We start from the raw sequence: 27727 nt of genomic DNA on the forward strand, positions 1-27727 counted from the left end.
TATCTGCAGATTTTCTTTTGTTGGTGATTTGCCTGGGTTGTAAAAACTCAATAATGTCCTGCAGGGGAAAAATTCCCATTCCCATTCTGACATGTCAGTCCTCTACTGCTGCAATTAGGCTACACTCAGGTTGGAGGAGCAACTCATTATATTCTATCTGGGTAGCCTTTAACCTAATAGTATGAACATCGATCTCTCAAACTTCCGGTAATTGCCCTCCCCCTTCACCTTCACCATTCCGCTCTCTCATCTTATCTCCATTCCTGCCATCACCTCTCTCTGGTACTCCTCCCCCTTCCCTTGGGCCAAGGACATAGGGTAACAGAGGAAATGAAACAGATTGACATTAGGAAGGAAACGGTGATGTGTAGACTGATGGGACTGAAGGCTGACAAATCCCCAGGTCCAGATGGTCTGCATCCTAGGGTACTAAAGGAGGTGGCCCTGGAAATTGCGGATGCATTGGTAATCATTTTCCAATGTTCCTTAGATTCAGGATCAGTTCCTGAGGATTGGAGAATGGCTAATGTTATCCCACTTTTTAAGAAATGAGGGAGGGAGAAAACAGAGAACTATCATCCTGTCAGCCTAACATCAGTAGTGGGAAAGATGCTAGAGTCCATTATTAAAGATGAAATAGTGGCATATCTAGATAGCATTGATAGGATTGGGCCGAGCCAGCATGGATTTACCAAGGGCAAATCATGCTTGACTAATCTATTGGAGTTTTTCGAGGATGTAACCAGGAAGTTAGACAAGGGAGATCCAGTGGATGTAGTGTACCTCGATTTTCAGAAGGCATTTGATAAGGTCCCACATAGGAGATTGGTGGGTAAAATCAGAGCTAATGGCATTGGGGGGGAAGATATTGACATGGATAGAAAACTGGTTGGCAGATAGAAAGCAAAGGGTAGCAGTGAATGGGTGTTTCTCGGAATGGCAGGTGGTGACTAGTGGGGTGCCACAGGGCTCGCCACCCATCCCCCTATCCCGGTTTCACCTATCACCTACTACATTGTATTTCTTCCTCTCCTTCCCCCTTCTTACTCTGACTTCTAATCTCTTTTCTCCTGTCCTGATGAAAGGTCTCAGTCTGAAACATCGACCGTTTACTCTTTTTCATTGATGCTACCTGGCCTGCTGAGTTCCTCCAGCATTTTGTGTATTTTACAACTCAGTAAATATTATTCTGTTGTTGCCATGACTAGTTCTGCAATTCCATTTTATTGACTTTGATAGAAACATTGTACGAAGGTATTGTGCAGAAGGTATTGTACAGCAAGTTTATCTAAGGCAACTGAATATGAATTCTTCCAAACTCCACTCACATTATTCCTTGACTCATCCCTCAGCTAGGTTTCACTAATCTGAGTTGCAAAGATTACACCTTTTATGAAAATGTGCAACATCTTCACTGACTTGTAGGAATCCCTGGTCATTGAGCACTCAAAATAAAGGACTATTGAGGATGGCATGGAGGACCTTACGTCTCTTCATTGGGACCATGTAGCAGCCTAGAGGAAGACCTCATTTCCTAAACTACCTGCATGAATGCCCTGCTCAGCATTCTTTGGAAGATTCTATGGACCCCACACTGACTTGCAGGTGTCTCAGAATCCATAGAAATAGAACAGAAGTTGTCATTGAAACAGAGAAACTTCTGAAGAAGAAAAAGAAGATCCATAAACAAGCCACAATTTCTATGCTCAGTTCCTTCAGTACCCATTTCCAATCTGACACGTCCTCAGGAGTGCTTAGTCTAAGAAATCGACTTTTGCAGCTTTTTAAAATTCCTGCTTGCATCTCTATATAGTTGGTTAATTGATTACATACTGTTGGCCAGAAAGAATGACAATCTTCAAATCAATGAATTCAAATGAATCAAGGACAGTGGAAACAGTCTTTGTTCTTGCTGTATGCTTAGGGGATGGAGGCTGCCATTTTGTGAAGACACTCGATTCTCCATTTTGTGAGCTTGACATGCTGGATTTGATTAGTGTTTTAAAGAAGACACAAAGACCAGGTAATCTGCTGGACTGGAGGTCATTTCCAAATCAGGAGTTGTTTGTGAGGTGTTCTTTGGTTGGCTATAACATGCAGACTTGTGAATGCCTGAGGTGATTCGAGCTCATTGCTGACTGAGAACAAAGAGCCATGAGTCAGCAACTGTCCCTTGATGGGAAGAGGACAACAGATGGAGGCTGCTTGGACCAGAGCCAATGACCAGGTGTTAAAGGCCAGACACATGACCTGCGGCCAATGACACGGGAATGTGACATTTGAATTGATAAGCAATGGATATAAAAGTGGATGCTTTGTGTGCGCCGGTGGCGGTAACTTCGAAGAATAACCATCGCAGACACAAGCGAGAAGAACCCTACGTGAAGAGAAGCACATGGAGAGTGAGTCGGGACCACGAAGAACAAGGAGCGCCTAGCCAGCGTGAATTCCTCCGCCCGGGTAATACCTTTGCTATTCTTTGACTATCCAGGAGAGTCAGGGGTACTCAGCAGGTGTGCGCACAAGGTATTTAGTGTATAAATTCACATATTTGTTAGTTTGAACAATAAAGGTAATTGTCAGTAAATACAGATCTCTCTGTGCCTCACTCAGAATCGTTGGAAGAGGTAGAAGCAGTATCTCTCCTCTCCTCTCCTTTCCAACAATACTTCTGTCTTCTGTATCCTTTAACCATTCTTTGGCTGGTAGGGGTACATAGTGCTGCCAGTAAGAATAGCATAGTCTTGCACTAATTCATTATCCAGTGCTCTTCCATTCCTTACCTTTACATAAGGGGCATGGTTTGCTTGTGTTTTATATTCTGAATCATCTCCCAATCACCCAAAGTTACACCAATGGGGAAACAGAAAATAACATAAGCAGACAATTTTAGCCTTAAATCCTGTTTTCATGGCATTTCTACAGGTTGTGTACCAGATTATCGAATATTAGAACCATAATGTTCATTCTTTAGATTGAATTGCATAAATTACAATTTGGACTGCTCACTGGATGCCTGAAGCACAGAAATATTTCCAAGTAGAAAAATATGCCTTGAATTGTGCAATAAGCCCACAAAGACAAGAGGGACCAATATTTTAAACACGTGACATGCAATGCTTCATTAGAATCATAAATTCCTAGCATTGTTCAAGTAATCACACAAAACACATAGTAGGCACAAAGATATTCATCATGGTGGGCCTTTTCAAACAAAGATAGAAAATCTTAGGCAGGGATATTTCTGGCCAGGACCCCCAGGCAAAAAGAAGAAACAACAAAGTGGAACTTGCCTTCAAAAAGGACAATAGGCACCAAAAAGGTGTGGCGTTAACTGCTTCTCTGCTTGGCTATGCTCCAAGTAGAGAGAAGACTTCCTCCTCCTGGATGTTTGCAGTTGTGAAGTTGCAAGAATGACATCACAGTTTACCTGCATCGTATACACGAAGGATCTTGACTGAATTTCTGGAATTTCTACTCCCTATCTCTGCAGAACATACAAGGGCCATCATATCTCACTCAACAGCAATGATGTTTAGCTTTGACTTTACAGTGTTTAAAATATCTTTCTCTTGGTGTGTTTTAGTGAGATTGCAGTCAATCCGGTCATTTTAATCACAAAACCAGTTCCCATATTAATCCCAAATCCTTCCTTATTGATGCTGTCTTCCAAGTCATAGTTCAGAAAACTGAATGCAAAAGTTACACAATTCAATTTGTGTGTACCTAAGACTACTGCTAACCATCTGGTTTTAAAATGCAATGTTGCATCATTTAAATTAATCCCTTTTGGGTATCTCTGTTTTTGTTTCTGAATACCATACTCACACTGTTCGCTGATATGCAAATAGTAGAGAGCAGCAGATTGTTGTAGACCTGGATTTTCAGAAGCAGCTAGTGTCTGCAAGGCCTTCAAGCTTTTCCAGTCAATCACTTTATTTTCTGAAGCTGCAGGGACAAACAGATAACCAGACTTATTATCTTATATGTGAATCATGTTGATTGAAATGGTGCCTTGAGTAATAAATGTCCACATGATTAACATTTATGTGAAAGTGTCATGATTGCTGTTTCATGAGCAATGATTTTACCCAACATACTTTTGAGGAAAACACTTCCCAGTTTCTAAACTTGCCAAACTTTTTCAGAGCAATATTAAAGGAGCAATACTAAATTTAAAATGGAAAATAAATGCGATGAGGGGGCATTAATTCCGTTCTTACTCCCACTATAATTAACTAAACAGAAAATTATCAGGTCCATTAAATACAGAACCTCTAGTAGTAACTTATATCCGGATTTCATGATTTAGTATCAGCCTTTTCAGCAAAAGTTGTCAGAATGGGTTTATTGGTCCTCTTCGCGGTATTTTCCAGTGAGTCTTAAATGCTCAACCTTGTGATTTTCTAAACTTGGTCTAAATTGAATGTGTTGAAAAATGTAATAATTCTTTTAATATTTTAGAATATAAAACATTTTATTAATAAATGACCGACAGTTAGGAATGAATCTAGATTGAGGCTTGTTAATCACCTTCAGGTCTTTGTGGTGCTTCGACATTGATTTTCCTGATGGAGAATCAAGAGAACACAGAAGCTGGAACCTAGATCAAAAATTGGCAGAAGAATAAAGCGGAAGCCATATTGTGGGAGGAAAGTAATTATAGACATTTTGGGTCAAAACTGTGCATCAGGCCTGCCGAATGTGGTTAAAGAGCAGGACTTGGATACATGATCTCATAACTCATAAAAATATGAGATCCTTCTCCTAGATAAATAACCTAACCTTGCCCAAAGGCAAAGTAAGAATTAATATGATCTAAGAAATTATTTATGTCTGAAGCCACACTAAAATGCAATTTTCTATAGGTTCATATCAAGATTTCTCTTCCAATTAAAGTAACCTGAAGATAATACTTTTGTATAAGGACATTAATGCATCTCATGTTGAAATTACAATGATAGTCAAATGTATTAACTTGAGAAAACTGAATATTTAAAATCCTTCATAATTATGCAGTAATTACACTGGAAAAACAAAGCCTAATAAAAATATCTGGAGAATTCTACAATGAGTCTGCAAAGCCCTGTTGGGAATTAGGCCACAATTCTCATGTAGCATAAATTTAAGGTAGAAAATCAAATCTAGTGTAAAGAAATGTAATGCCAATAGAAGAAAGGTACTAGATTATTTCAAATTTACCTTCTTCAATGTGCTGTAGGAACTCCTCAGCAGCCTCTTTTTCATGTAGCTGTAGAACTGGATTGTAAAGACGGTCTGGCTCACTTCTTTTTCGCTTTAAACAGGAACAGCTCTGTATTTTCTGAAATAACTCCTTTATTTTTTCCAGGAGTTCTTCTGCAGCTTTCTCTATCATTTCCATAAAATCCCTCAGGTACTGTCTACATGAGTCACAGATTGTTGCCATGGCTTAACTTCGTCTTTGTTCCACACAGCTATAACTTCAACTTTCAAATCAGCACACTAAGCAAACATGCCATCTTGAATTGTTTGCCTGAATGAATGTGCAAAGTTTTTAAGGTAAACACATTTGCTTAATACAGATATTACAGAAGCAGAGAATCACGATGTTCCTAACCAGCTGGCAAAAAACAGCTTCTAAGGGTTTAAATAGTGTGCTTCTCCTCTTTCATCGCCACACACTCACCATGCTTCCATAATAGAGAGTGCATTTGCAACGCAAACATAACAACGACCAACCTGCCCTCCGCTGTAAACAGTAGAGGCGTGGCCTGAACTACTCCTATGTCATAGGGAGGTGCAAACTGTCCGGCAAATCCAGCCCACACATACGAAACAAAAACGAGGCATTTATTCAGTTGAGAGGCTGACGGTGCTTGAATAAAATTTTGCTCCATTTTTTAGAACTTTAAACAAAAGTTTAAAAAAAAATTTCTGTAAGTCCTATTGGTGTGTTCTCTACCAAAGCTGATCTGATATGCAGTTATATAATCACTTAACTTCTATGTTGATTAACAGTAGGCTGAAAGTTGTTTTATTGGAAAGGAACCCCATGTGGATATCATCTCACTGATACAATTTCTTCCTTAAAAGGAAATTCCACCAACATTAGTTGAATGTTATTCAAGGTCAGGTATGGGTGAACAATATTTGTTTATTGTGTCTCACTCTACAGATATCTCGATTTCAATGCAGTAGTGAGGGAGATTTGCACTGACGTTAGTAATGATTAGTGGTCACTTTCTACATGGATGTTTATGATCTCAAGACACAAATCAAAGAGCTGAATACTTATTTGCCTTGACTAATAATCATCATTCATCCAACATTACAATTAATCTGCTACTATCACATTTCTGTTGCAAGAGCTGACTGTGTGATGAATTGGCTGCTGTGCTCCCTGTTATGTTTTATAACTAATTCAAAGGAAGACACTGGAGTCCAAAATGAGGGTCTAACTTTGTGTCTTCCTTTGAATTAGTTTAAAGTTTTGTTACAAAACATAACATTGGCGACGAGGTATTTTTAAAATGAACCCGAGACCTGTTAAAGCGCAGCGAGGCGTTCGAAGTAAGAAAGAACGCAGTGCAGCATGTGCAGAGACGGTCGAAAGGAAGTAAACAGAAGAATTTGTGGGTTCATAAACAGCGAGTACTGGGTGATAATCATAAAAATGCAAAAATGACTGCTATGATGGAAAAAAAAGCAGCATGTCTGATTACACAAAAACATAACACTCCCCACATTGCAACTCTTCAAAATGATTTCATCGGCCTTAAAGTGCTTCAGGATAGGCAGGTGTCGTGAAAGGTGCTAAGTACCGAAAAAAACACATTGTGGGCTCATTATAGCAGAGTGGTTTTAAAGAACCTGCAGTACTACACTTCCTGAATTGCTGCTGTATCTACTGGTGCCCCAGGTAACATTCTAATTTCTTGCTTGCTGCCTGTGAGCGCCCAGAGCATGAGGGCGATAAACTGCTGGTGCTGTTTCCACAAAGTCTGGCACCTCCACTGGTAACACAATACAGCACGTCTGTGCTGAGCAGATGTGATGAACAGGAAAACACGCAGGGGCAAAGGTGGCTATTAATACCCTTTCTATCTGGTCTTACATACCCCGATTTATATTCTCTCACTGAGATGTTGCTCCAAACATCAATGAAGGAATATTGAGACTTCCCTTAATATGAATGTTCCTGTCAGAATACACGTCAAGTCTAACGGGTTCAGGGAACCTTGTTTTTGAGCGATATTGAGGCCCTGGTTAGGAAGAAGGAGGGGCATAGCAGGTATAGGCATTAAGGAACTAACGGAGTATTGAGGTGTATAAGAAATGCAAGAGAATACTTAAAAGAGGAAAATCAGGCGGGGAAAAGAAGACATGAATTTGCTCTACTAGACGAGGTGAAGGAGAATCCCAAGGGCTTGTACAAATATATTAAGAGCAAAAGGATAGCAAGGAACAAACTGGTCCTCTTCAAGATCAGTGTGGTCACCATGCATGGAGCCAAAGGAGATGGAGAAGATCTTAAATGACACTTTTGCATCTGTATTTACTGTGGAGATGGACACAAGAGTCTATAGAAATGAGGCAAAACAGCAGTGAGGTCAGGGCCCATATACAGATTACAAAGCAGGAGGTGATTGCTGGTTTGAGGCAAATTAGGGTGGACAAATGCCCAGAATTTGAACCTTGGACCTTCAGGTAGGCTAGTGCAGACATTGCAGGGGCACTAGCAGAGGTATTTAAGATGCCCTTAGCCATGAGTAAGATGCTGGAGGATTGGAGGATAGCTAATGTTGTTCTATTGTTTAAGAAAGGCTCTAAGAATAAACTGGGAAATTATAGTCCAGTGAGCCTGACATCAGTAGTGGGTAAATTATTGGATGATATTCTAAGGGACAGATATGGAAGTATTTGGATAGACAGGGACTGATTAAGGATAGTCAACGTGGCTTTGTACATGGTATGGTAGGATATATCTAACCAATCTTGCAGAGTTTTTTGATGAATTTACCAGGAAAATTGATGAAGGACATGGATGAGGTCTATGTGAACTTTAGCAAGGTGCTGCATGGGAGGTTGGTTAAGAAGGTTCAGCCACTTGGCATTCAGAATGAAGTAGTAACTTGGATTAGACATTGGCTTTATGGGAGAAGCCAGAGCTAGGTTTTAGATAGTTGCTTCTCTGACTAAATGCCTATGACAATTGGTATGCTGCAGGAATCAGAGCTAGGTCCATTGTTGCTTGTCATCTATATTAACAACCTGGATGATAATGTGGTAAATTGGAGCAGCAAATTTGCAAATGACACCATGATTGTGAACTTAGTGGACAGCAAGAAAAACTATTAAAACTTGCAGTGGGATCTGAAACAGCTGGAAAAATGGTGAAAAATGGCAAATGGAATTTAATGCAGACAAGTGTGAGGTGTTGCACTTTGGAACGACAAACCAGAGTAGGACTTACACAGTGAATGGTAGGGCACTGAGGAGTGCGGTAGAACAGAGGGATCTAGGGATACAGATCCATAATTTCTTGGAAGTGGCAACATAAGTCACAAACAGAGCTTTTGACACATTGGCCTTTATAAATCAAAGTACTGAGTTCAGGAGTTGGGATGTTGTGTTGAAGTTGTATAAGACATTGGTGAGGCCCAATTTGGAGTATTGTTTGGAGTATAGGTGTACAGTTCGAGTCACCTTCCTACAGAAAAGAAAGCAATAAGATTGAAAGAGTACAGAGAAAGTCTACAAGGATACTTCTGGGACTTGAGACCCGAGTTATAGGCAAAGGTTGAATAGGTTAGAACTTTACTCCCTGAAGCATAGGAGAATGAGGGGAGATTTGATAGAATAATCAGGGTAACTGCAAGCAGGCTTTTTCCACCGAGGTTGGGTGAGACTAGAGCTAGTAATGGTAAGGATAAAAGGTGAAATGTTTAAAGGAAATATGAGGGGGAAATTCTTCACTGGGAGGGTGATGAGAGTGTGGAACAAGCTGCCAGTGGAAGTGGTGGGTGCGGGTTTGATTTCAACATTTAAGACAAGTTTGGATTAAGCACATGGATGGGAAGGGTATGGTGGCTAGGTGCGGGTTGATGCAAGTAGCCACCAGACTAGATGGGTCAATGGGCTTGCTCCTTTGCTGTGTTGCTCTGTGACTCTGCGAGCCAAAATATGAATACAATGACTTAAGTAATCTTTTTTTGTGTTCATTCCTTCTATGTTTCAATAATAAGTAACATTTCCAAGTATCTCTATTTTGGAAACAAACAAATCCTTTTGGACATCCTGTAAAGGCAGTGCCAAAAGTAATTTAATTAACTGTAAACCTTCTTTCACCTCCTTTTAGGAAAGTCCCGCTGCCCACCTCCAAACCAATACTCCTCCCCCTCCAACTGAAAATATCTGCAGGCAGCTGTGCTTGAGACTTCACTTTGCCTCTTTAATTACAGCGATCTGAAAGCTGATGCTGTGGATAAGCTAATGTTTTGTCTGGTTGTTTTCCACCCCCACCCAGTGCATTATGCTTTTGCTGAAAATGCCTTGATTGTGTCTTTCATTAAAATAACACACACAAAATGCTGGAGGAACTCAGCAGGCCAGGCAGCATCTATGGAAAAGAGTACAGTCAATGTTTCAGGCCAAGACCCTTCAACAGGACTGGTTTTTCAGCATCTGCAGATTTCATCTTGTTTGGGACTGGGTCTTTCATCAAAGTATGAATTCAGCAAAGCGACTGGAAAAGAACAAGAGAACTCTGTAGCCACTAATGTTAGTTTCAAACAAATCGTTCCTCGAATATCTCATACATAATGTGATTCTTAATTGATCATTAGACTAATGTTTGCACATAGTCAAACGGCTATTCAAATCTTTTAAATATAAGCCTGGTGATGGTGTGACATCAAACCAGACAAATGAATGTCCAAATAGGCATTGCTGATGTTATTGCTATGATTGCAAGCTAACCCTCATTTCTTTCACTTGGACTGGAGATTTGGCTCATTTGGCTGGTTTTGGAAATTTGCCCATTGTTCCCTTTCTGCTTTGTTGGCCTAACCACAAGCAAATGACAACCTATAAGGCCTACAGCAGGGCTATAGAACAGATCTATAGGGCTATAGATCTTTATAGGACATAAAGATTGCTTTTTGTAGAATGCCACATGATCAATGAGAAGAATACAGAGGAATCAAGTACTTCAGAGAAACATCCAACTTTTTCCCATAAAACCTAGCAGAGGATAATGATGCTTTTCAGCTCAGACAAGCTAAGGCCTACTAGTACACCTTGGCTGAAGGTTTCAGCACAAACTATAAATGTTAAATATAATGAAGTACGTATACCATTTGGTAGAAATTAGGAATAGACTGTTTCTCAAGAAACTCAGATCACTTCCTCTGATAAAAGGCACGAGAACACTTTTTTAAGCAAGTTATTTGCATCATTATTTCTCCTCTGGGTGTGTCTAAAGAAAGACAAAATAGTCATTCACTTCTTTCCAAGCAACAGCCTGGTATATTGTTCTGTGCAGGAGGAGGATCAGTTACAAATAGAAGAGGTGAGACACAGATATATAGGAGCATTCAGAATGAAGTCTGAGCAGGAGCCATTTGATTTGTTCACAGATTATACTTCTTCAAAAAGTATGTTTGCCAGGAATTGCGATTTAGAAAATCAGACAAGAAAGGAACTTGATAGTAATGGTTGGGGGTGGGTGGAAGGAAGGGATTCAGCACAGGATGATAGCAGTGATTGAAGCCATCAGAAGAAGACTGAAACCAAGGTTATCATTGAGTGTCCAGGTGATACCTAGAAGTGGGAGAATGTGCAGGCCACTTTCATTTATTGTGGGGTAAGAACAAACCTTTCTGCTTCTTTTGGTTCCACATTCAGTTGAGTGCTTTGTGATATCTCACCTCAATAGTTCTAGTCTTGAACAGTACACTTAACTAAACATAATACTGATGTTGCTGAATTCATATTATAATACAAGTCTTCATGGAAGCTTCAAATGAAAATTAAGCTGCTTAGTGTGTATGGAAAGGGTTCAAAACCAATAATTAGTGTGAAAGTGATAGGGGACTCGATAATGAGGAGCAGAGATAAGTGAAAAAGGATCTAGTGCTTTCCCAGCGTATATGACAAATAAACTCTTCTTGGGCTTCCAGCTTGGGTATAGGTATCAATTATAATTGACGTTTTGATGACAAACTCTGCCACGGTGGAGTTTGTTATTGAAATGTCGGTTGTAATTGATTCCTGTATCCAGGTGAAAGCCCAGGAAGAGTTTATTCAGCATAAATAAGTGCTTCTGTGACCACGAGCAGGTCTCCATTATGGCAGGTTGACTCCCTGCCAGAGGTCCTGGTCCATATTAGTACTAATTACACAGGCAAGAGTGGGATAAGGTTCTTCACAGGGAACTTAGAAAGTTAAAAGGATCTCTAGAGTTGTAATCTCAGGATTACTCTTTGTGCCACGTGCTAGTGAGGCCAGAAATAGGAAGACTGTACTGATGAACGTGTGACTGGATAGAGGGTTTCATGTATCTGGATCACTGGGATCTCTTTCAGAGCAAGTGGAGCCTATACAAGGATGGGTTGTGTCTAAACTAGAGGGGATTGCTTAATGATTAGGGAAAATGGCATGGGTGTACTAAGAGGAGACTTTCTGGAGGGCTCGTCCAATGAGGCCGTATGGGCAAAATTCAGGAACTGAAAATGTGCAATCACAGTTAAACTGTAAACCTCCCGATATCAAATAGAAGTCAAAGGAACAGGTATGCAGTTAATCAAGGAATGATCTAAAAATAACAGGGTTATTGTAGTGATCCATTTTAACTTTTTCAATACTGATTCAGACTCCCTTAGTGCCAGGGGCTGAGAAGGGACAGAATTTGTTTGGTGCATTCAGGAAGGTTTCTTGAAATAATAGATAAATCGTCCTATTAGAGATGCAGCTATACTCAGCTTTAAAGATTATTAAAAAGATCTGTTAGTTGTCACATTTACATCAAAACATACAGGGAAGTGCACCACTGCGTCAGATCAAATCAGCGAGGATTATGCTGGGCAGCCCGCAAGTATCACCACACTTACAGCATCAACATAACAAGTCTACAACTCAATAAGTCTAACCCCATGTCTTTAGAATGTGGGAGGCAACTGGGGCACCTGGAGGAAACCCATGTGGTCACAGGGAGAACATAACAAAGTTCTTACTGACAGCAGTGAATTGAACCCCAAACTTACACCTGGCACTGCAGCAGCATTACGCTAACCACTATGCTACCATTCCACCCTTATATTTTTTAAATGAGCTTGGCCAGGTGTTTCAGAAGTTGAGCATTTTGGGAAAAGTGACCATTAATTCCTTAAAGTTTAACATTGTGATGAATATGGATTACTCAGATCCCTGGGTAAAATGGTGAATTTGGGGAAGGCTAATTTCAACAATAATAGGTAGATAAGGTTTTTAGGTAGGCATATGTACAAGGATCTTATGAAGACAGATAGGATTAGTTCAGAGTAGCACCGTGGTTGGTGCAGACATTCGTGCTACCGTGTTTTGTATTTAGCTTTTATTTGATCCTGACATTTCCTAGGCCACGGCCTCTAACCAGGTGCACGCAAAACCGTATGGGCATACTCATTGATACACAACCATGAAAAGTAACAGAAAATATTTCCTGTCGTAGCCACCAAGAGATTGGACTTTTACTCTCACCTAACTGTAGCTTTTATGGGCGCATTGCTTCAGGATCAAGGCTTACAAGCCATCATGAATATGGACTACAAATAATTTTCTGCAGGTTGACTTCCCAGTCCCTCTCGATTGCTTTAGGAAGGCCAGAACTGTGACGAGTGCTGCTCTCGGATTTCCACACGGGGACCGGGATGGAACTCCACCCGGAGCGCCCCTCCCTGGCGGGAGTGGGAAATGCCCCGGCTTGGCGTCGAGAAGCTCTGCCCCTTCACCCCTGTTGCTCAGGAATTAAGCTGGTGTGCGGTTGCGTTTGATGGATATTGGGAATCGGTAGGTTTGCGGCCAAGACGCGAGGGGGAGAGTGGATCTAGGAGCCTCAGCAGTCGTGGGAGAGCGACTGGGTGAAGCGAGTGGGTTCGGCGGTGGGCTGTCGGTAAAAGGCGCTCAGCTCTGCTCTGCTCCCAGGCGCAGCGCAGCGCAGCGCCGTGCGGATCAGACCGTTCAAAATGGCTTTTCTTCGCCTGCAGTCGATTTAAAGCCGAAATAAATGTCGATCTCCGCCATCTCCAGCCAACCCGCCGGGGCACTCGGGGGAAAGGGGAAGGGGAGAGGAATTAAAATGCTCTTTGTGAACAAAATGCGTCTTATCCTGACATACAGAAGCTTTTTTTCTTGTCGACGCGCTCCCTTGCCATAATTGGTTTTTATTTACTGCTGCTAGGGCCTGACTTGGGGCTTATTGTCAGTTCTGAAACCCGCGTTTATTGCAATTTAGTGGTTAAGCTCTTTCAACAGGCGGTTAAAAATAACGTTTCATTATATTAAAATATATATCTAGTACATATATCGTGGATTCCGGTTTATTAGGCCATCGGTTAATCGGCGCAACCGCTAATTTGGGTTAACTGTTAAAGAACAAAGCAAATACATCCGTTTATTGGGACAGAATACCGTTTAATTGGGGCGGGAGACGGTCGGTCACTATGACCGTTAGACACTGCACCGTGATGAGAGCGAAAGATTACGTCTGCTTCCTGTGTTATCCATTTGGGCCGAAGGACGCCGATTCAAACAGTGATTTAAAAAAAAAATTGACTAACATTTTAAGCCCTTGGCCAAGATGCTACCAAAAGATTGGCACTAGTCGAAAAAATTACTTTATTGGACCAAATTAAAAGCCATCCTTCTAACACCACTCATCGTCAGCTGGCAGAGTCCCGAAATCTACAATTGCACGTTGAACTATCAGTTAAGATAAACTGCTAGAAGAATGGGTATAACGCGAGGGACAACAGGGAACATTGCATAAACAGATTGTGATTGAAGGTAAGCATCCAGATGTTGAAGAGGACCTCAGTCAGTGGTAACTGGACGAGGTGTACGTGTCAGTGGACCAATGTTAGAAAAACAAGTCAGAGGAGTTAGCGAAGAAGCTGGGTCACGAAGATTTTTAAGCAACATATGGTTGATTATCTCAATGGAAATGTAGGCACCACATTAAATTCAAGAGTGCTCATGACAAAATAGGTAGTGCTGATGCTGTAAGTGCAGAAACATGGAAATCTACAAAACTCTTAGACTTGCTTCAGAAGGTTAGTGTAGATGACTTCTACAATGCTGATGAAAAGGCCTTTTCTATCGTGCCTGGCTGGTTGACTTTTCTGCAAACGTGCAAATGTTATCAGGTTCAAGGACAGCAATGTATCACATTGTTCAGATATGCCAGGAACTGAGAAAAATTATTGGTTATTGGGAATAGTGTTAAACCTCTATGCTTTAAGGGGCTTAGAATAGATAGTTTACCAGTTGAGTACTATGCAAATAAGATTACCTTGATTGGTTCTGAAATGTTTAAGAGATGGCTGATGAGTTGGGATATGGAGTTGCAGCAGAAATCAAGCAAAATTCTCTTGTTTGTTGACAATTGTGCAGTACATCCTAATGTAGAATGTTTGAGAAACATCCACCTGGAATTTCTGCTTAAATTAAAGGTGGTGTATCACAAGAAGTTGGTGAACCACATTCTCAAAGCAATTGAAGAGAATCCACTGACATCTTCCACAGCTAAGAAAGTGAGTGCAAGGGTTAACATTTTACAAGCAGTGCAGTTTGTCAGTGAGAGTTGGCAAAAAAATAAGCAGCAATTTAATTCAGAGGTGTTCTGTCACTGGCTTGCAGATGCTAGAATCAGCTGGGAGTGAAACAAATTATTTCATCACTTCAAGTTAGGAACTAAAAAATTTGAAGGGATCAACAATCACTTTGAACGTTATGATAAAAATGAAGATTTGGGCAACACAGTTGTCGAAAATATTGTATCAAAGCACCAAGGTGAGGAATATGAAGATGAAGAAAGTGATGAGGATGACATAACTGAACCTGAGCTAGTGACTACACAGGATGCAAGGAAATTTATTGTTGGATTATGACATTACTTCATGCAGGAAGGCAATGAAAGCAGTCCATTTTCAGCACTAGGTATGCTGATTTTGTTAATTTACAGTCAATCGAAAGAACAAGCCAGCGTACTCTCGATGAATTTGTCTGTCAGTAACCATTACGAACTAATACGCAGTTTTCTAGTACTGTAATAATATTGCTAGTGTTCTTAATTGTTCTGCATTTCATTTAAATACATAATTTGTTACTCAGTTAAACATAGTTTAACTCTGTTTTAATACCTTTTTAACTATTCCCATGAAACTTTGGATATTTGAAGCAGCTGTTTAATGGAGCCAAAGTGTACTTATCCCGATGTGTTCCAGTTTGCCGGAATCCACTGTATATTGTCAAGAGCAATTTATGAATGTTGCATGGACACTCACATGGACACTTTTATAAATTTAGTTTCATCAGCCCTTTGTGAATCAACAGGACGTGGCGATTCGGTATGTTTGCCTACTACTTAAGTTTTAAAATTATTTTAGATCTGTGACAGCATTCACAGTTTGTGATTTTCATGTGAAATGGTAAATATGAATTTGTGATTGACACATTACGAAGTCAGAGAGAACAAATGTGCAGGAAGCTCCCTTATTCAAAATACACTCTATTTTGAGTACTTTTTTTAACTTTAAAAGGTGTTTCCTTCAGCTAAAATATTCATTACATTGTAATGTTTCAATGTTGATGTTTACTGGTGAAATATTTTAGCTATCTTATTTCATTTTCCCATTCTGAAGGCAGTGTAGTCATTTTTAAGAGAAAATGTACATGAAGTACACGTAAAATGTTTTCTCCTAAAATTTGTGTATTTAGAGAAAATTGTGATGCCAGCCAACGATGGATCAGGTTCTGATCTATCCAATGGCTTCATTGTCCTAGTGGCTTTTGTGTGTGATTAGGCAAAACTGTTCTGTTCTGGGTTTATTTCAGAACATTAATATTTATTAATATTTATTTCAGAATATTAATTCTGCCTTTGCTCAGTGTCTAAATGGGGTGATATATGTTTATTAAAGGTTATCATGAATGAAAATGTGGTTTACTTTCCTTTAACACTCATCTTCAAGTGAAACAAACTATTTCAGCGTAATTTGAGATCTATACCTGCAGTTGTCGTTTGCATGACACAGATACAAGATAAACACTGAGCCATTAAGAGAAGGCTCACACTTTCTTTGAGCTATTCTATTTAAATAGCAATATTTATCCAAAATTTTCCATTTGTGCATGTGGCATTTGTTACAGATGGAATTATGTGAAACAACATTTACTTATTAGTTGTGTTTTTATTAATAATCCATTTTGAACAGGTTATATCGTCTGAAAGGAGGTATGTATCATTAACATACAAGCTCTTATAACATTGTGCCATGATGAGTTTAATTTAATATTGCATTCAAGACACTGTGTTAAGTTTCGATTTAAAATTTCTATCGTCTTCAAATGTTACACTTTGAAAGTTTATTGTCAATGTTTTTTAAAACTTAGTTTGTCCAGTAAATCTGTTCAACAATTAGTTAGTTTGCTTGGTGGTAGTTTGAGAAATTGATGTTCATGCCATCAGGTTGGAGGCTACCCAGACAGAATACAAGGTGTTGCTCTTCCAACCTGAGAGTGGCCTTGTTGCGACAGTAGAGGAGGCTATAGATTGATATGTCAGAATGGGAATGGGAAGTGGGATTAAAATGAGTGGCCACTAGAAGATCCCATTTTTTCTGGTGGATGGAATATGTCTTGGATTGGAGGAGTGGCAAAAGATTCTCTTCATTTAAAATCCTGGTTGGAATTGAAATATTGTTTTGTTCTGCAATTAAGCAAATTGGAATGTGTTGAATTTTGAATTTTCCACAATGCAAGCAGGCATGCACACAAATATAATTTATATGACACATACAAAAATTCTTATTGCCTTAATTAACTTGGTCGATTGAAATTGCTGGAAACTTGATATTGAGTGCTACTTTATCTTGTGCATTGCGGTCTATTTTAAATTTGGAACTGGGAGAAGATTCCTTTTTGTCTCTTCTAGATGTCATTGGTGTAATTTTGGATATTCAGTTTAAAACTTATTTTTACATTTAACTTGCTTGATTGGATTACACTGAACAAAATTATAATTTGAAGGATGGTCCAATTTCAACAATTATAAGTTAGCTTTGGTCATTTGGGTTTTTAGTTATACCTTTTTTAAACTACAAGTGTTGATCATATGGGTAAATCACTTTTAAAAACTAATCATGCAATGCAAGTAAATTGGTAACAGTAGTGAAATAACCTACAACTAAAATAGAATTTGATCTATTGAAAGAATACATTATCTATAATAGTTAATGTTTAAATTTTAGTCTAGTCACTAGAACAACTCAGAATTTATATTTTGTCTGCAGAAGTAAAACCTTGGTTGATTATTAAAAAGTAAAGCAACCTGATTTCTAAATTAACTTCTTGTGCAGATAGAAAGTTTTGTGCACACACCAATAAACAGAAAATGAGGTGATTTGGCAGAAGGACTTTGTTAAAGATTAGGATTTGACCCATTCAGTAAATGTATTGCTTTGTTGAGAAAGTTAAGGAGAACATACTAAGATTTTCCTTCCAGGCATGTGGATTGAGTTGAATTGCCTTACTTCAATTATATAGGAGCCTGGTGAAATCTATTTAGAGTATGTGTGCAAGTTTGATTTTCCAACTTAAAAAAACTTAATAGTGATTCTGCAATGAAGGTTCTGTGGTTTATTTTTAGTGCATTGGTTGCAGGAGGAGAGATATTAAGCAAACTGGTCAATATTCTCTTTTGAGTATTGAATGAGAATTTCTGTGAAACATAATTTTTTGGGGGGGCTTGACATGGTTGTGAGGCTGATGTCTTCTCTGGTTAGGCTGTCTATATACAGGGATCATAGCATCAATGTAAAGGAATGCCATTCAAGACAGATCAGAAGAAATTACTTCACCAAGAGAAGAGTGAGTCTTTGAAATTCTCTGTCCATAGACCCTTGAAGGCTCAGCTAATTTGTGTAATCAAAACAGTTTGATGGACTTTGCTATACTAAGGAAAGCAAAGAATATTTGGTTAATGCAGTAAAATGTACTGAGGTAAATGATCAACTATTGCCAATATTGCCAGGTCTGAGTGCTTCTTAATGTCTTTTCTGCTTTGAGAGTTCCAGCAACTGTAGTTATTTTATTTTATAAAAGATTCCTGTGATCTTACTAAAAGGTGCAAAGAGCACAGAGAGCCAAATGGGCTGCTACTTTTTATGTTCTTAAGTTTTATTTGTTAAATTTTCAAAATTATTCTATTAAGGATTAAATGTGATATTCTCCGAGGTTAGAATAAAACTAACTCGCAATTATCAAAAGTTGTCAGTGAAAGAAATTGCCTTTTTAGTACTGAAGTAATCCACTCTTCCGGGTGGGTTTAATTTATTTTTATTCCTGTATTCTGAAACTTATGCAGAGAGATTGTGAGGTAAAAAAGGCACAGTGTGAAATTTCTCCAGTCCTTCTGAAGGGTCTCAGCCCGAAATGTTGACTACTTTTTTCCATAGATGCTGCCTGGCCTGCTGAGTTCTTCCAGCATTTTGTGTGTGTCAAATGGTGTAAGACCTTCCTGAGTTGTGAAGCATGGTGAGAGGCAATTTGGATTAGAGGACCTCATTTTCAGGCAAACATACCTTGGGAAGAGTGGCAGTAAAGAAATTGTTTAACTAAACTTCAGAAAGCAAAATCACATTTTGTGCAAGTACTTTTTTTTTGTATAGTGGTATTATGCTAAATTCATCAATTTGTTATTTTGGGGGTTGAATTACTATTAATTGTCATTGCAGATGAATATTAGTTGTGTTGCCAAATTTTAAATTCTTAGCATTTTCTTATGTTGATCTCAAATTCCCATTAATTTTCTGCATCTGATATCTACTTAGGATTTCAAACAATGCTTATTTTCTGTACCATTCTTACACTGATCGGTCTTGAACCGAGAAGCCAAAATGAGATTTAAAACATTTATACATTTGCTGTAAACAAAATTAAACTCACTTTGTTAGAATGGGGCTGCAGCAAGTGGGAGAAATAACAGGTATATTCTTCCTTTGTCATGTCAGCATAATTGTTTTTCAATTATTTTACTGAGTTCAATATTAAATGGATTTCTGTGGTATTTTCACTTGTGATTTTGTGTTCACATAATTAAGACAGGAATTTCCTTTTTCACTTTCACTAGGACTGTTAAATTAACTTTTACTCAGTTATATATAGCATTATAAGCAAAAGTGTAGGTTAAATGGTGGATGATGAAACAATCAGAAGGAGCACTGATGCAATTAATCCACTATTTGGGTGCATCTTTCTAACATTAATCAATACCTAGTTTAATAACTTGGAAAACATAAAGAACTAGATTTTTCTTTCAAAATGAGTAAATATATTTACACTAATTACATTTGTTTAGTTATTCAATCATACATGAATATAGCCAAATGAAGCAGCGTTCCTCCAGGGCCTTGGTATGTAGCACGTATGTTTCAGAAAAACATACAGTCAAAATGAAAACAAATATAGACCAAGTCCCTGAGTGTTCAGCTTGTTCTTGCACCAAGCGAGCACTGGAAGGCAGCCCCCAACCCAGAAGGGATTTGAGCATGCCCATGGAGGTCTCTCCCCTACTGCTTCAGCGTCTCCTTCCCGGGCAACTCTTAACAGATGACCATAGGCCTAGGCCTAGGCCTCACCACAACCAAGACAATGCAGCTTTCCCCGTTGTGGGTCTTACCAGTGAGCCAGACTTGTAGTGATCTACGTTACCAATGTCCATCACGGTTTTACCATCACAATAAAAATGTCCAAGACCATCACTCACACCTTTTTTTGGACTGCAATGTCCAATGGTGCGCAACAAATCTAGGCAACAACACAACAATGGTAAGCAATACGTCCAGCTCCATCGATATCGAGTAGCATGCTGATGGGATAGTCCTGCTGTTCTTAATATCCAGCAATGACTTGCAAATTGTGAAAAAGATGTACAAGTCGAACAAATATACCTTTTGATTGGACCTAGAGTGACCACTGCATTTGATTGTATCACCCTCGTAACTAGAACAACTATATTTTATATACCTAAACTGTTGTGCTGCAGAGAGTAAACGCTCGGTCTGCAGCAATGACAAAGGGTGGGCATTCCAAGTGTCCATGTAAAGAGTTACCGGTAAGTTAATATTTGCTCCACTTTGCTTGGTTCAGTCAATGTATGCCGTCCAGTTTTTTAAAGAAAGAAACAAAAGTCGTCATTTGCCATCTGCAGGGAAGAATCCTCTGAGAAAGTATCATCGCCTTAATAGTCGTTTTGTTTCACCATGAATAAACCCAAGTCTGACCTCTAGCTGAATAGCAAAACCCTTTGAGTGACCTTGTCTATTTTCTGTATCGCCGCTATTTTGTCATTGACACCTGACCATGTTCATATCACCTTTAGTTGTAATTTTTTTTTACATAAAATTCCAAATTCTTCAGCCCTCAGCCACATGCACTTTACTCTGAGCCCTGCTGACTTGAAATAGTTTTCTCTGTTATGGATTTTCTTCATAGCTGTGGATCTTTAAGAATTTTACCTTATCCAACTGGCAGCCTCATTCAGTGCTCTAACTTTGGTGTTTGCATCCATTCCTCAGTTCTAATTTCAGAACAACACTGACAATCTAGGTTTTTGTTAAATCATTTGCCTAGAAAATCTTAAATGCCAACCTGGAAACCCTTAAAAAAATCTGTAATTCACTTGAGCTTGATTTCCCTCTGTATTCCAACATGAATGCTAAAAATGATTTCTTCCTTGTGTGTTTCTCAGTATATTTTTCACTTAATATGTTTAAATTGTTTTTGCATTAATTTGAAATCTGAAAGGAAGATGTAACATTTTTGGCAGCCAAGGTTCCCTCTAATTTATTTTACAGCTGTGCGGTCCAACCATTGTTCTGAGCAGAAAATTTTTACACGGCCTGGAAACTGTAATATGTATACCATGAATATTTAAAATGAAAATTGAAAAAATCACAACAAAGAAAATCTTTCAAGCTTCATAAACTTTTTCTTGCCTGTCTTTATTACAAATCCATTGTTTATAAACACTATCCAGATTAATTTTGCATCCAGATGAAAGATACGTCATAATCTTAGGAGATCTAGGCCTCATATGGAGCCAGTGATCATTAATGGAGAATGTGTGGAGCAGGTTAAGACCTACAAGTATCTGGGAGTACAGTTAGACGAGAAGCTAGACTGGACTGCCAACACAGATGCCTTGTGCAGGAAGGCACAGAGTCGACTGTACTTCCTAAGAAGGTTGGCGTCATTCAATGTCTGTAGTGAGATGCTGAAGATGTTCTATAGGTCAGTTGTGGAGAGCGCCCTCTTCTTTGTGGTGGCGTGTTGGGGAGGAAGCATTAAGAAGAGGGACGCCTCACGTCTTAATAAGCTGGTAAGGAAGGCGGGCTCTGTCATGGGCAAAGTACTGGAGAGTTTAACATCGGTAGCTGAGCAAAGGGCGCTGAGTAGGCTACGGTCAATTATGGATAACTCTGAACATCCTCTACATAGCACCATCCAGAGACAGAGAAGCAGTTTCAGCGACAGGTTACTATCGATGCAATGCTCCTCAGACAGGTTGAAGAGGTCAATACTCCCCAATGCCATTAGGCTTTACAATTCTACCGCCAGGACTTAAGAACTTTTTAAAAGCTATTATTAATGCTTTTTGAGATAGTGATTTAGATGCATATCATATTTTTTACTGAGTTAAGTATTGTATGTAATTAGTTTTGCTACAACAAGTGTATGGGACATTGGAAAAAAGTTGAATTTCCCCATGGGGATGAATAAAGTATCTATCTATCTATCTATCTATCTAATCTTCATTAGATTATCCAAATGTGCCACTTCTAGTCTGTTTCTGGACTTACATTTGATCAAATTCATAAGACTAAATCCACATTCACAATCAGCACTAGAAGTTCTTCAAATTCTTCATTTCTAAGCACATAGTTCAACATATCAGTGAACGTCTTAATGGAACTTGTCTTAACTTTCTCAGAAATGACAAATAAACATTTAAAAGAAAGTTTCAGCTGCGCGGCAACAAAGGCTATGTGAGTGGGAGCATTTCAGTTAACTGCGCACCCACTCTGCTTAGAGGGAAAGGTACTGGCAGCTGTAACGTATGTTCTACATTGTGACATTCCTAATCATGTAAAGTTTAGTATTCATGTCCACCTAGCCGAAATAATCTTTAATTTTTGACTAAATATTACCATGTCCCATTTTGCGAATTAAGTACTGAAGGAATGAAGCTGAGACATAATTTGCCATGAATTATTGAAGAAGAATAAATTCTTTCAGTATCCTCATCAGCATTCTTCCTCAACCAGTACATACCCAAAATTACAATTAATCATTCTGTTTATTGTTAACTAGTGTGTGCAAATTAACTGCCATCTTGTCTATTTAATAATAGTATGTACGCTTTACATTAAACCAGATTGTAAAGAATATCTCCACAAAACAGAATGTTTCAAAGAAGTTCCAAAATAATTTTATTGTTGTGTCTAATCATTGTACTCCATGGGGTAAACTTGCTGATCCAAAGTTAAAATTAATGGGCCTTTTCCAGCATAGAGTACTTTATCTAAGGAATGGTTAAATTCTGTGGGTGCTTATGTCAGTCAGACTTTCTGGGCTTAAGGGAACATTCTTTACAGATGTCCCCTTTAATATATGACCAAAAGATTTTTGCATAATGTTAGGGAGAAGAATGACATTTACACTTGTACTCCCAGTGCTATGAACATATTGGAAATTCATAAGAAGAGTGAGATGAGTAGCTTTCTTTATGCTGCTAATACCATTCTGTCAGCTGTCTGCTCTGCGACTTTTTTAGAATACACTTCCTGGTTCCACTTACAGTGACCAATTGTGGATTTGTTATTCTTTATCTGATAACCTCACTGAAAGAGCAATGCCTGTATTCTACAAATTCAAAAGGACAGAAGAAAGATCACAGAGAAATATTTCAACTCATCAACATTAATCCTCTAGCAATCTAAACCTGTCCCTCAATAATTGAATTTTTTGAGGATGTGACTAAGCACATTAATGAAGGTAGAACAGTAGATGTAGTGTATATGGATTTCAGCAAGGCATTTGACAAGCTACCCCTTGCAAGTCTTATTAAGAAAGTAAGGAGGCATGGGATCCAAGGGGACATTGCTTTGTGGATTGAGAACTGGCTTGCCTACAGAAGGCAAAGTGTGGTTGTAGACAGGTCATATTCTGCATGGACGTCGGTGTGCCTTAGGGATCTGTTCTGGGACCCATACTCTTTGTGATTTCTATAAATGACCTGGATGAGGAAGTGGAGGGATGGGTTAGTAAGTTTACTGATGACGCAAAGGTTGGGGGTGTTGTGGATAGTGTGGAGGCCTGTCAGAGGTTACAGTGGGACATAGGATGCAAAACTGGGCTGAGAAATGGCAGATGGAGTTCAACGCAGATAAGTGTGGGGTGGTTCATTTTGGTAGGTCAAATATGATGACACAATATAGTATTAATGGTAGGACACTTGGCAGTGTGCAGGATCCGAGTCCATAGGATGCTCAAAGCTGCTGCGCGGGTTGACTCTGTGGTTAAGAAAGCATACGGTGCTTTGGCCTTCATCAATCGTGGGACTGAGTTTAGGAGCTGAGAGGTAATGTTGCAGCTATATAGGACCCTAGTCAGACCCCACGGAGTACTGTGCTCAGTTCTGGTCGCCTCACTATAGGAAGGATGTGGAAACCATAGAAAGAGTTCAGAGGAGATTTACAAGGATGTTGCCTGGATTGGGGAGCATGCCTTATGAGAACAGGTTGAGTGAACTTGGCTTTTTTCCTTGGAGCGATGGAGGATGAGAGGTGACCTGATAAGAGGTGTATAAGATGATGAGAGGTATTGATTGTGTGGATAGTCAGAGGCTTTTTCCCAGGGCTACAATGGATAGCACGAGAGGGCACAATTTTAAGGTGCTTGGAAGTAGGTACAGAGAAGTCGGGTAAGTTTTTTAAGCAGAGAATGCTGAGTGCATGAAATGGGCTGCCAGCAGTAGTGGTGGAGGCGGATACAATAGGGTCTTTTAAGAGACTCCTGGATAGGTACATGGAGCTTAGAAAAATAGAGGGCTATGAGTAACCCTAGGTAATTTCTAAGGTAAGGACATGTTCGGCACAGCTTTGTGGGCCGAAGGGCCTGTATTGTGCTTTAGGTTTTCTGTTTCTATCTTTTGGAACTATACAGTCTATATTTCTGTTCATTCCTCCACAACGATTTAGTATGACTTGAAGACTTCCTGTGATATACTGATTCATCAAGGGAGCAAATAGTAGTAAGATTTTAGCCACATAGTTGGATGTATATAATGTCAGCAGGAACTTACTTTCACCTGCAATAACCCACTACCTTGATCAGTAAAAATGCAGTGGTAACTTGTGACAAGATGCATAGTTATGTATGGGTGGAAAGTGCATCATATGCACAGTGTTCAGTATCATCCTTAAATATGCATAACTTCAAAAAGCTGAGCAGTATTCAGTGAGATTGTCATAGTAGGTGTAATAGATGTTTCAGCACATGAAATACAACAGCATGATTATTTTTCCTGTTGTAGGTGTGCAACATTTTGAAGTGAACCTGAAGATCAGAATGGTTCGATCTAATTCTAGATCTCATTCATCGAGATCAAGGTCTCGTTCTTGCTCAAGTTCTAGATCAAGATCTCATTCTAGATCCCGTTCCAGGAAAAAGAGATACAGGTAATGGTTTTAGATATTGTTTACTTCTAAATTGATGGTTGTGGTAGTTGTTAAGTATGGTAAATTATGAGCCTCAGAATTCTGCTTAGTGGGATAGCCATTAATATTTTTATCCTAAATTCTTAAGATATAAGTAGAACTGTAGGTACCAAAGGTTTACAAAACTTTGGCTTCTTTTGATAAACATAGATTTTAGAAGAATGTAGCTGGAAATAGGATGGCTCTGTCCTTTCATTGTCTAGGGTCAGCATTCCTATGTCAGATGCAGATTTTCACCTTCTGTGTTGCACAATGCAACAGAAGGGTACCTCCTACTAGATTTTGTTTTGCTCAGTACAAAGGTGGAATCATAATCAACAACAATGGTGAAAAGAAATCTTAAAAAGTATTTGTCATTTTTGAAAAGATGTGAGAGGATCACAGACTGAACAATTTATTTTAGGCAAGATGTAACAAATTAAATTTTAGCCATAACAATGAGGGCAGCAGAAAATACTGTTAAGAGAAAAATAGACATATGCCTAATTTATGTTTATTTTTCTAAAGATTTAACATACACGTCTGCTTCTTGTCCTTGTATGTGAATATTTGAAGCCCAAAATAGCATATGCTGCACTAAATACTCTCTGAATGTGGGTGGTATTAAGTTTTTTGCACACTTGTTAGAACTTTGCTATTTAATCTATATTATCCATTCTTTTTTTCTATCAAAATCCACTACTTGACACCTTTCTATATTAAATTTGGTCCTCACATTCTGCTTGTCTATTACTGTTCTGTCTATTACTATATGCCTCACTTTTTCAGTTTTTTTCATACAGCTCATTTATGTTTTTAAAAAGAATGTAAACTCGGGTTTTTCTGCTGTGCTATATTTAATGTGTTTGATAGTTGGTTACTAAGCAGTTTATTTGCTGTTCATCCAATTGCCCTGAAGTACCAGAAGTAAAACTAGTCTTGTGCATCACTTAATGCCCTTCTATGATATTAAGCCCTTCTGCTGTAAATGGGAAAAAATTCAAAACTGTTTAAGTTTCAGCCCAGAAATAGAGTATAATGAAAAGTATGTATTATAATTAAATATTTTGTATTTGGGACTGTTCCTTGGATTAAATAATGCTATTTGTTGCGACATCTTTTCTGTGGATTCTCAGCTCTAGATCTCGTTCTAGATCCTACTCTCGATCTCGCAGTAGGGATCGTAACTATTCCCGAGATTATCGAGATTTTCGTGGTAACAGAGGAATGAGACGTCCCTATGGTCATCGTGCAAGAGGGAGAGGCTATTATCAAGGAGGACCTCGGTATTATCGAGGTGGCTATAGGCTTAACTGGCAGAATCGAAGACAGTCTCGTAGTCCACGGCGAGGCCGTTCAAGATCAAGAACACCAAAACATAGATTTATGTCTCAAAGATCCAGAAGTCGATCTCGACAATCACGCCGATCGTCCTCTGCAAGGTCACCTGCTTCATCATCTTCCTGTTCTTCTTCACGTCACAGCAGATCTCCAGTAACTTCAAAACAGCGCAGGTCCACTGACAAGCATACAAAGAAAATTGATGTATCTTTTCCACAAGGGGAATCTGGAAAGAACAAGCAAATAGAAACACTTGCAACTGACATTAAATGTGATTCTGATTCTACTAAGGTGCAAAGTGAGTTTCGTAAAACTCCTCCCATTCGAAGTGAAAGCTGGGCAGGGCTTTCAACCTACAATGACAATAGTCCAAGATCCCATCACAGTTTATCTTCACTTCCCAGTCCATGTAGCCTTAGCCCTACACGTTCTGTTCCTTCTCAGCACAGTTTCTCACAGACTGGGCCACCTAGACGGAGTACATCTAAGACCAGTCCACCATCCTCAAGTCTGCAACACAGCCCGGAACAGCATAGCTCCTCAGCACACAGTGCATCACAATACAGCCCTTCTCAGTGCAGCCCAATACGAAAAAGTCCTACTAAAGTTGTTTCAGCTCAACACAGTGTTCCCAGAGAAGATGCTCGACTGAAACAGTTTGCCTTTTCTGGTGATGCCCTGGACCTGAAATTGAGTAAATCCAAGTACCTGAAAAGGTAACCGATTATTGTTGTTTACCTTGATCTCTGGCAAGCTTTCCTTTCAAAAGAAGTTTAGTTTGTTTTCTGGAACTGTTGTAGAAGAGAAATGGTAAAAGCTGATGTTATCACAATTATTATAGAATTTGGTGGATTCCATTTGGCTAAAATACCATTTTACTTCACGTGAACAAGATTTTTCATACTAGCAATACTCTTTGTAAATCAGTCAAACTTTTAATTGAATTAAAAGTTGATTCAATTGTTATACATGGACAAAGTCATTAATAGAAATCATGAAACTAGTGGATTAGCAGACAGCTAATTAGTTCACTAATGTCCATTAGGGAAGAAATCTGCTGCCATCTTGGGCTTTAAGTCTCGAGACTCACCATTGTAGCTAGTTCTCAATTGGCCTCTATTTGGGACTGCTCAAGATGGACAATAAATTCTGGCTTTGCCAGCAGTGTCCATGTCCTGTGCATGAATTAATAATAAAAATACATATATTTATGCAACTCTAACTACTTGTGTTGTTGGCCCTTTGGAATGCATTTTAAACCTAGGGTGCTATTAACTGGTCAACATTGATAAAGCTCTTTTGCATAATAAGAGATAATTTGTATGTAAATTGGAAAAGCTAGTAAATCATCAAATTAGATGTGTGTAAATTGTGCTAAATAGGCTTTA

General features: G+C 39.0%; 2 protein-coding genes across 8 annotated transcripts in view; one reads left to right on the top strand and one right to left on the bottom strand.

Annotated features, from left to right (window-relative positions):
- LOC140733240 (uncharacterized) overlaps positions 1–12818 on the bottom strand; it is a 44676-nt gene extending 31858 nt beyond the window's left edge. Inside the window, exons 1-3 of one of the 2 annotated variants that reach the window (XM_073056303.1) lie at positions 12721–12818; positions 5203–5515; positions 3829–3948 (exon numbers count right to left, since the gene is read on the bottom strand). In XM_073056303.1, coding sequence (XP_072912404.1) covers positions 3829–3948; positions 5203–5428 — 346 coding nt within the window. In that variant the 5' untranslated portion in view covers positions 5429–5515; positions 12721–12818. Of the gene's footprint in view, positions 1–3828; positions 3949–5202; positions 5742–12720 lie in introns of those variants that run through there. The other variant, XM_073056302.1, reaches the window with a different exon arrangement.
- Positions 12819–12921: 103 nt separating this feature from the next.
- The window catches only part of LOC140733241 (bcl-2-associated transcription factor 1-like), a 43421-nt gene continuing 28615 nt past the window's right edge, over positions 12922–27727 (top strand). For 5 of the 6 annotated variants that reach the window (XM_073056304.1, XM_073056307.1, XM_073056306.1 and 2 more), the window contains exons 1-3: positions 12922–13029; positions 24836–24980; positions 26135–27055. In XM_073056304.1, the coding sequence (XP_072912405.1) occupies positions 24871–24980; positions 26135–27055 (1031 nt within the window). In that variant the 5' untranslated portion in view covers positions 12922–13029; positions 24836–24870. The remainder of the gene's footprint in view (positions 13030–24835; positions 24981–26134; positions 27056–27727) is intronic. The other variant, XM_073056305.1, reaches the window with a different exon arrangement.

The sequence above is a fragment of the Hemitrygon akajei genome, chromosome 9 (genome assembly GCF_048418815.1).
Source record: "Hemitrygon akajei chromosome 9, sHemAka1.3, whole genome shotgun sequence".
Taxonomy (NCBI): Eukaryota; Metazoa; Chordata; class Chondrichthyes; order Myliobatiformes; family Dasyatidae; genus Hemitrygon; species Hemitrygon akajei.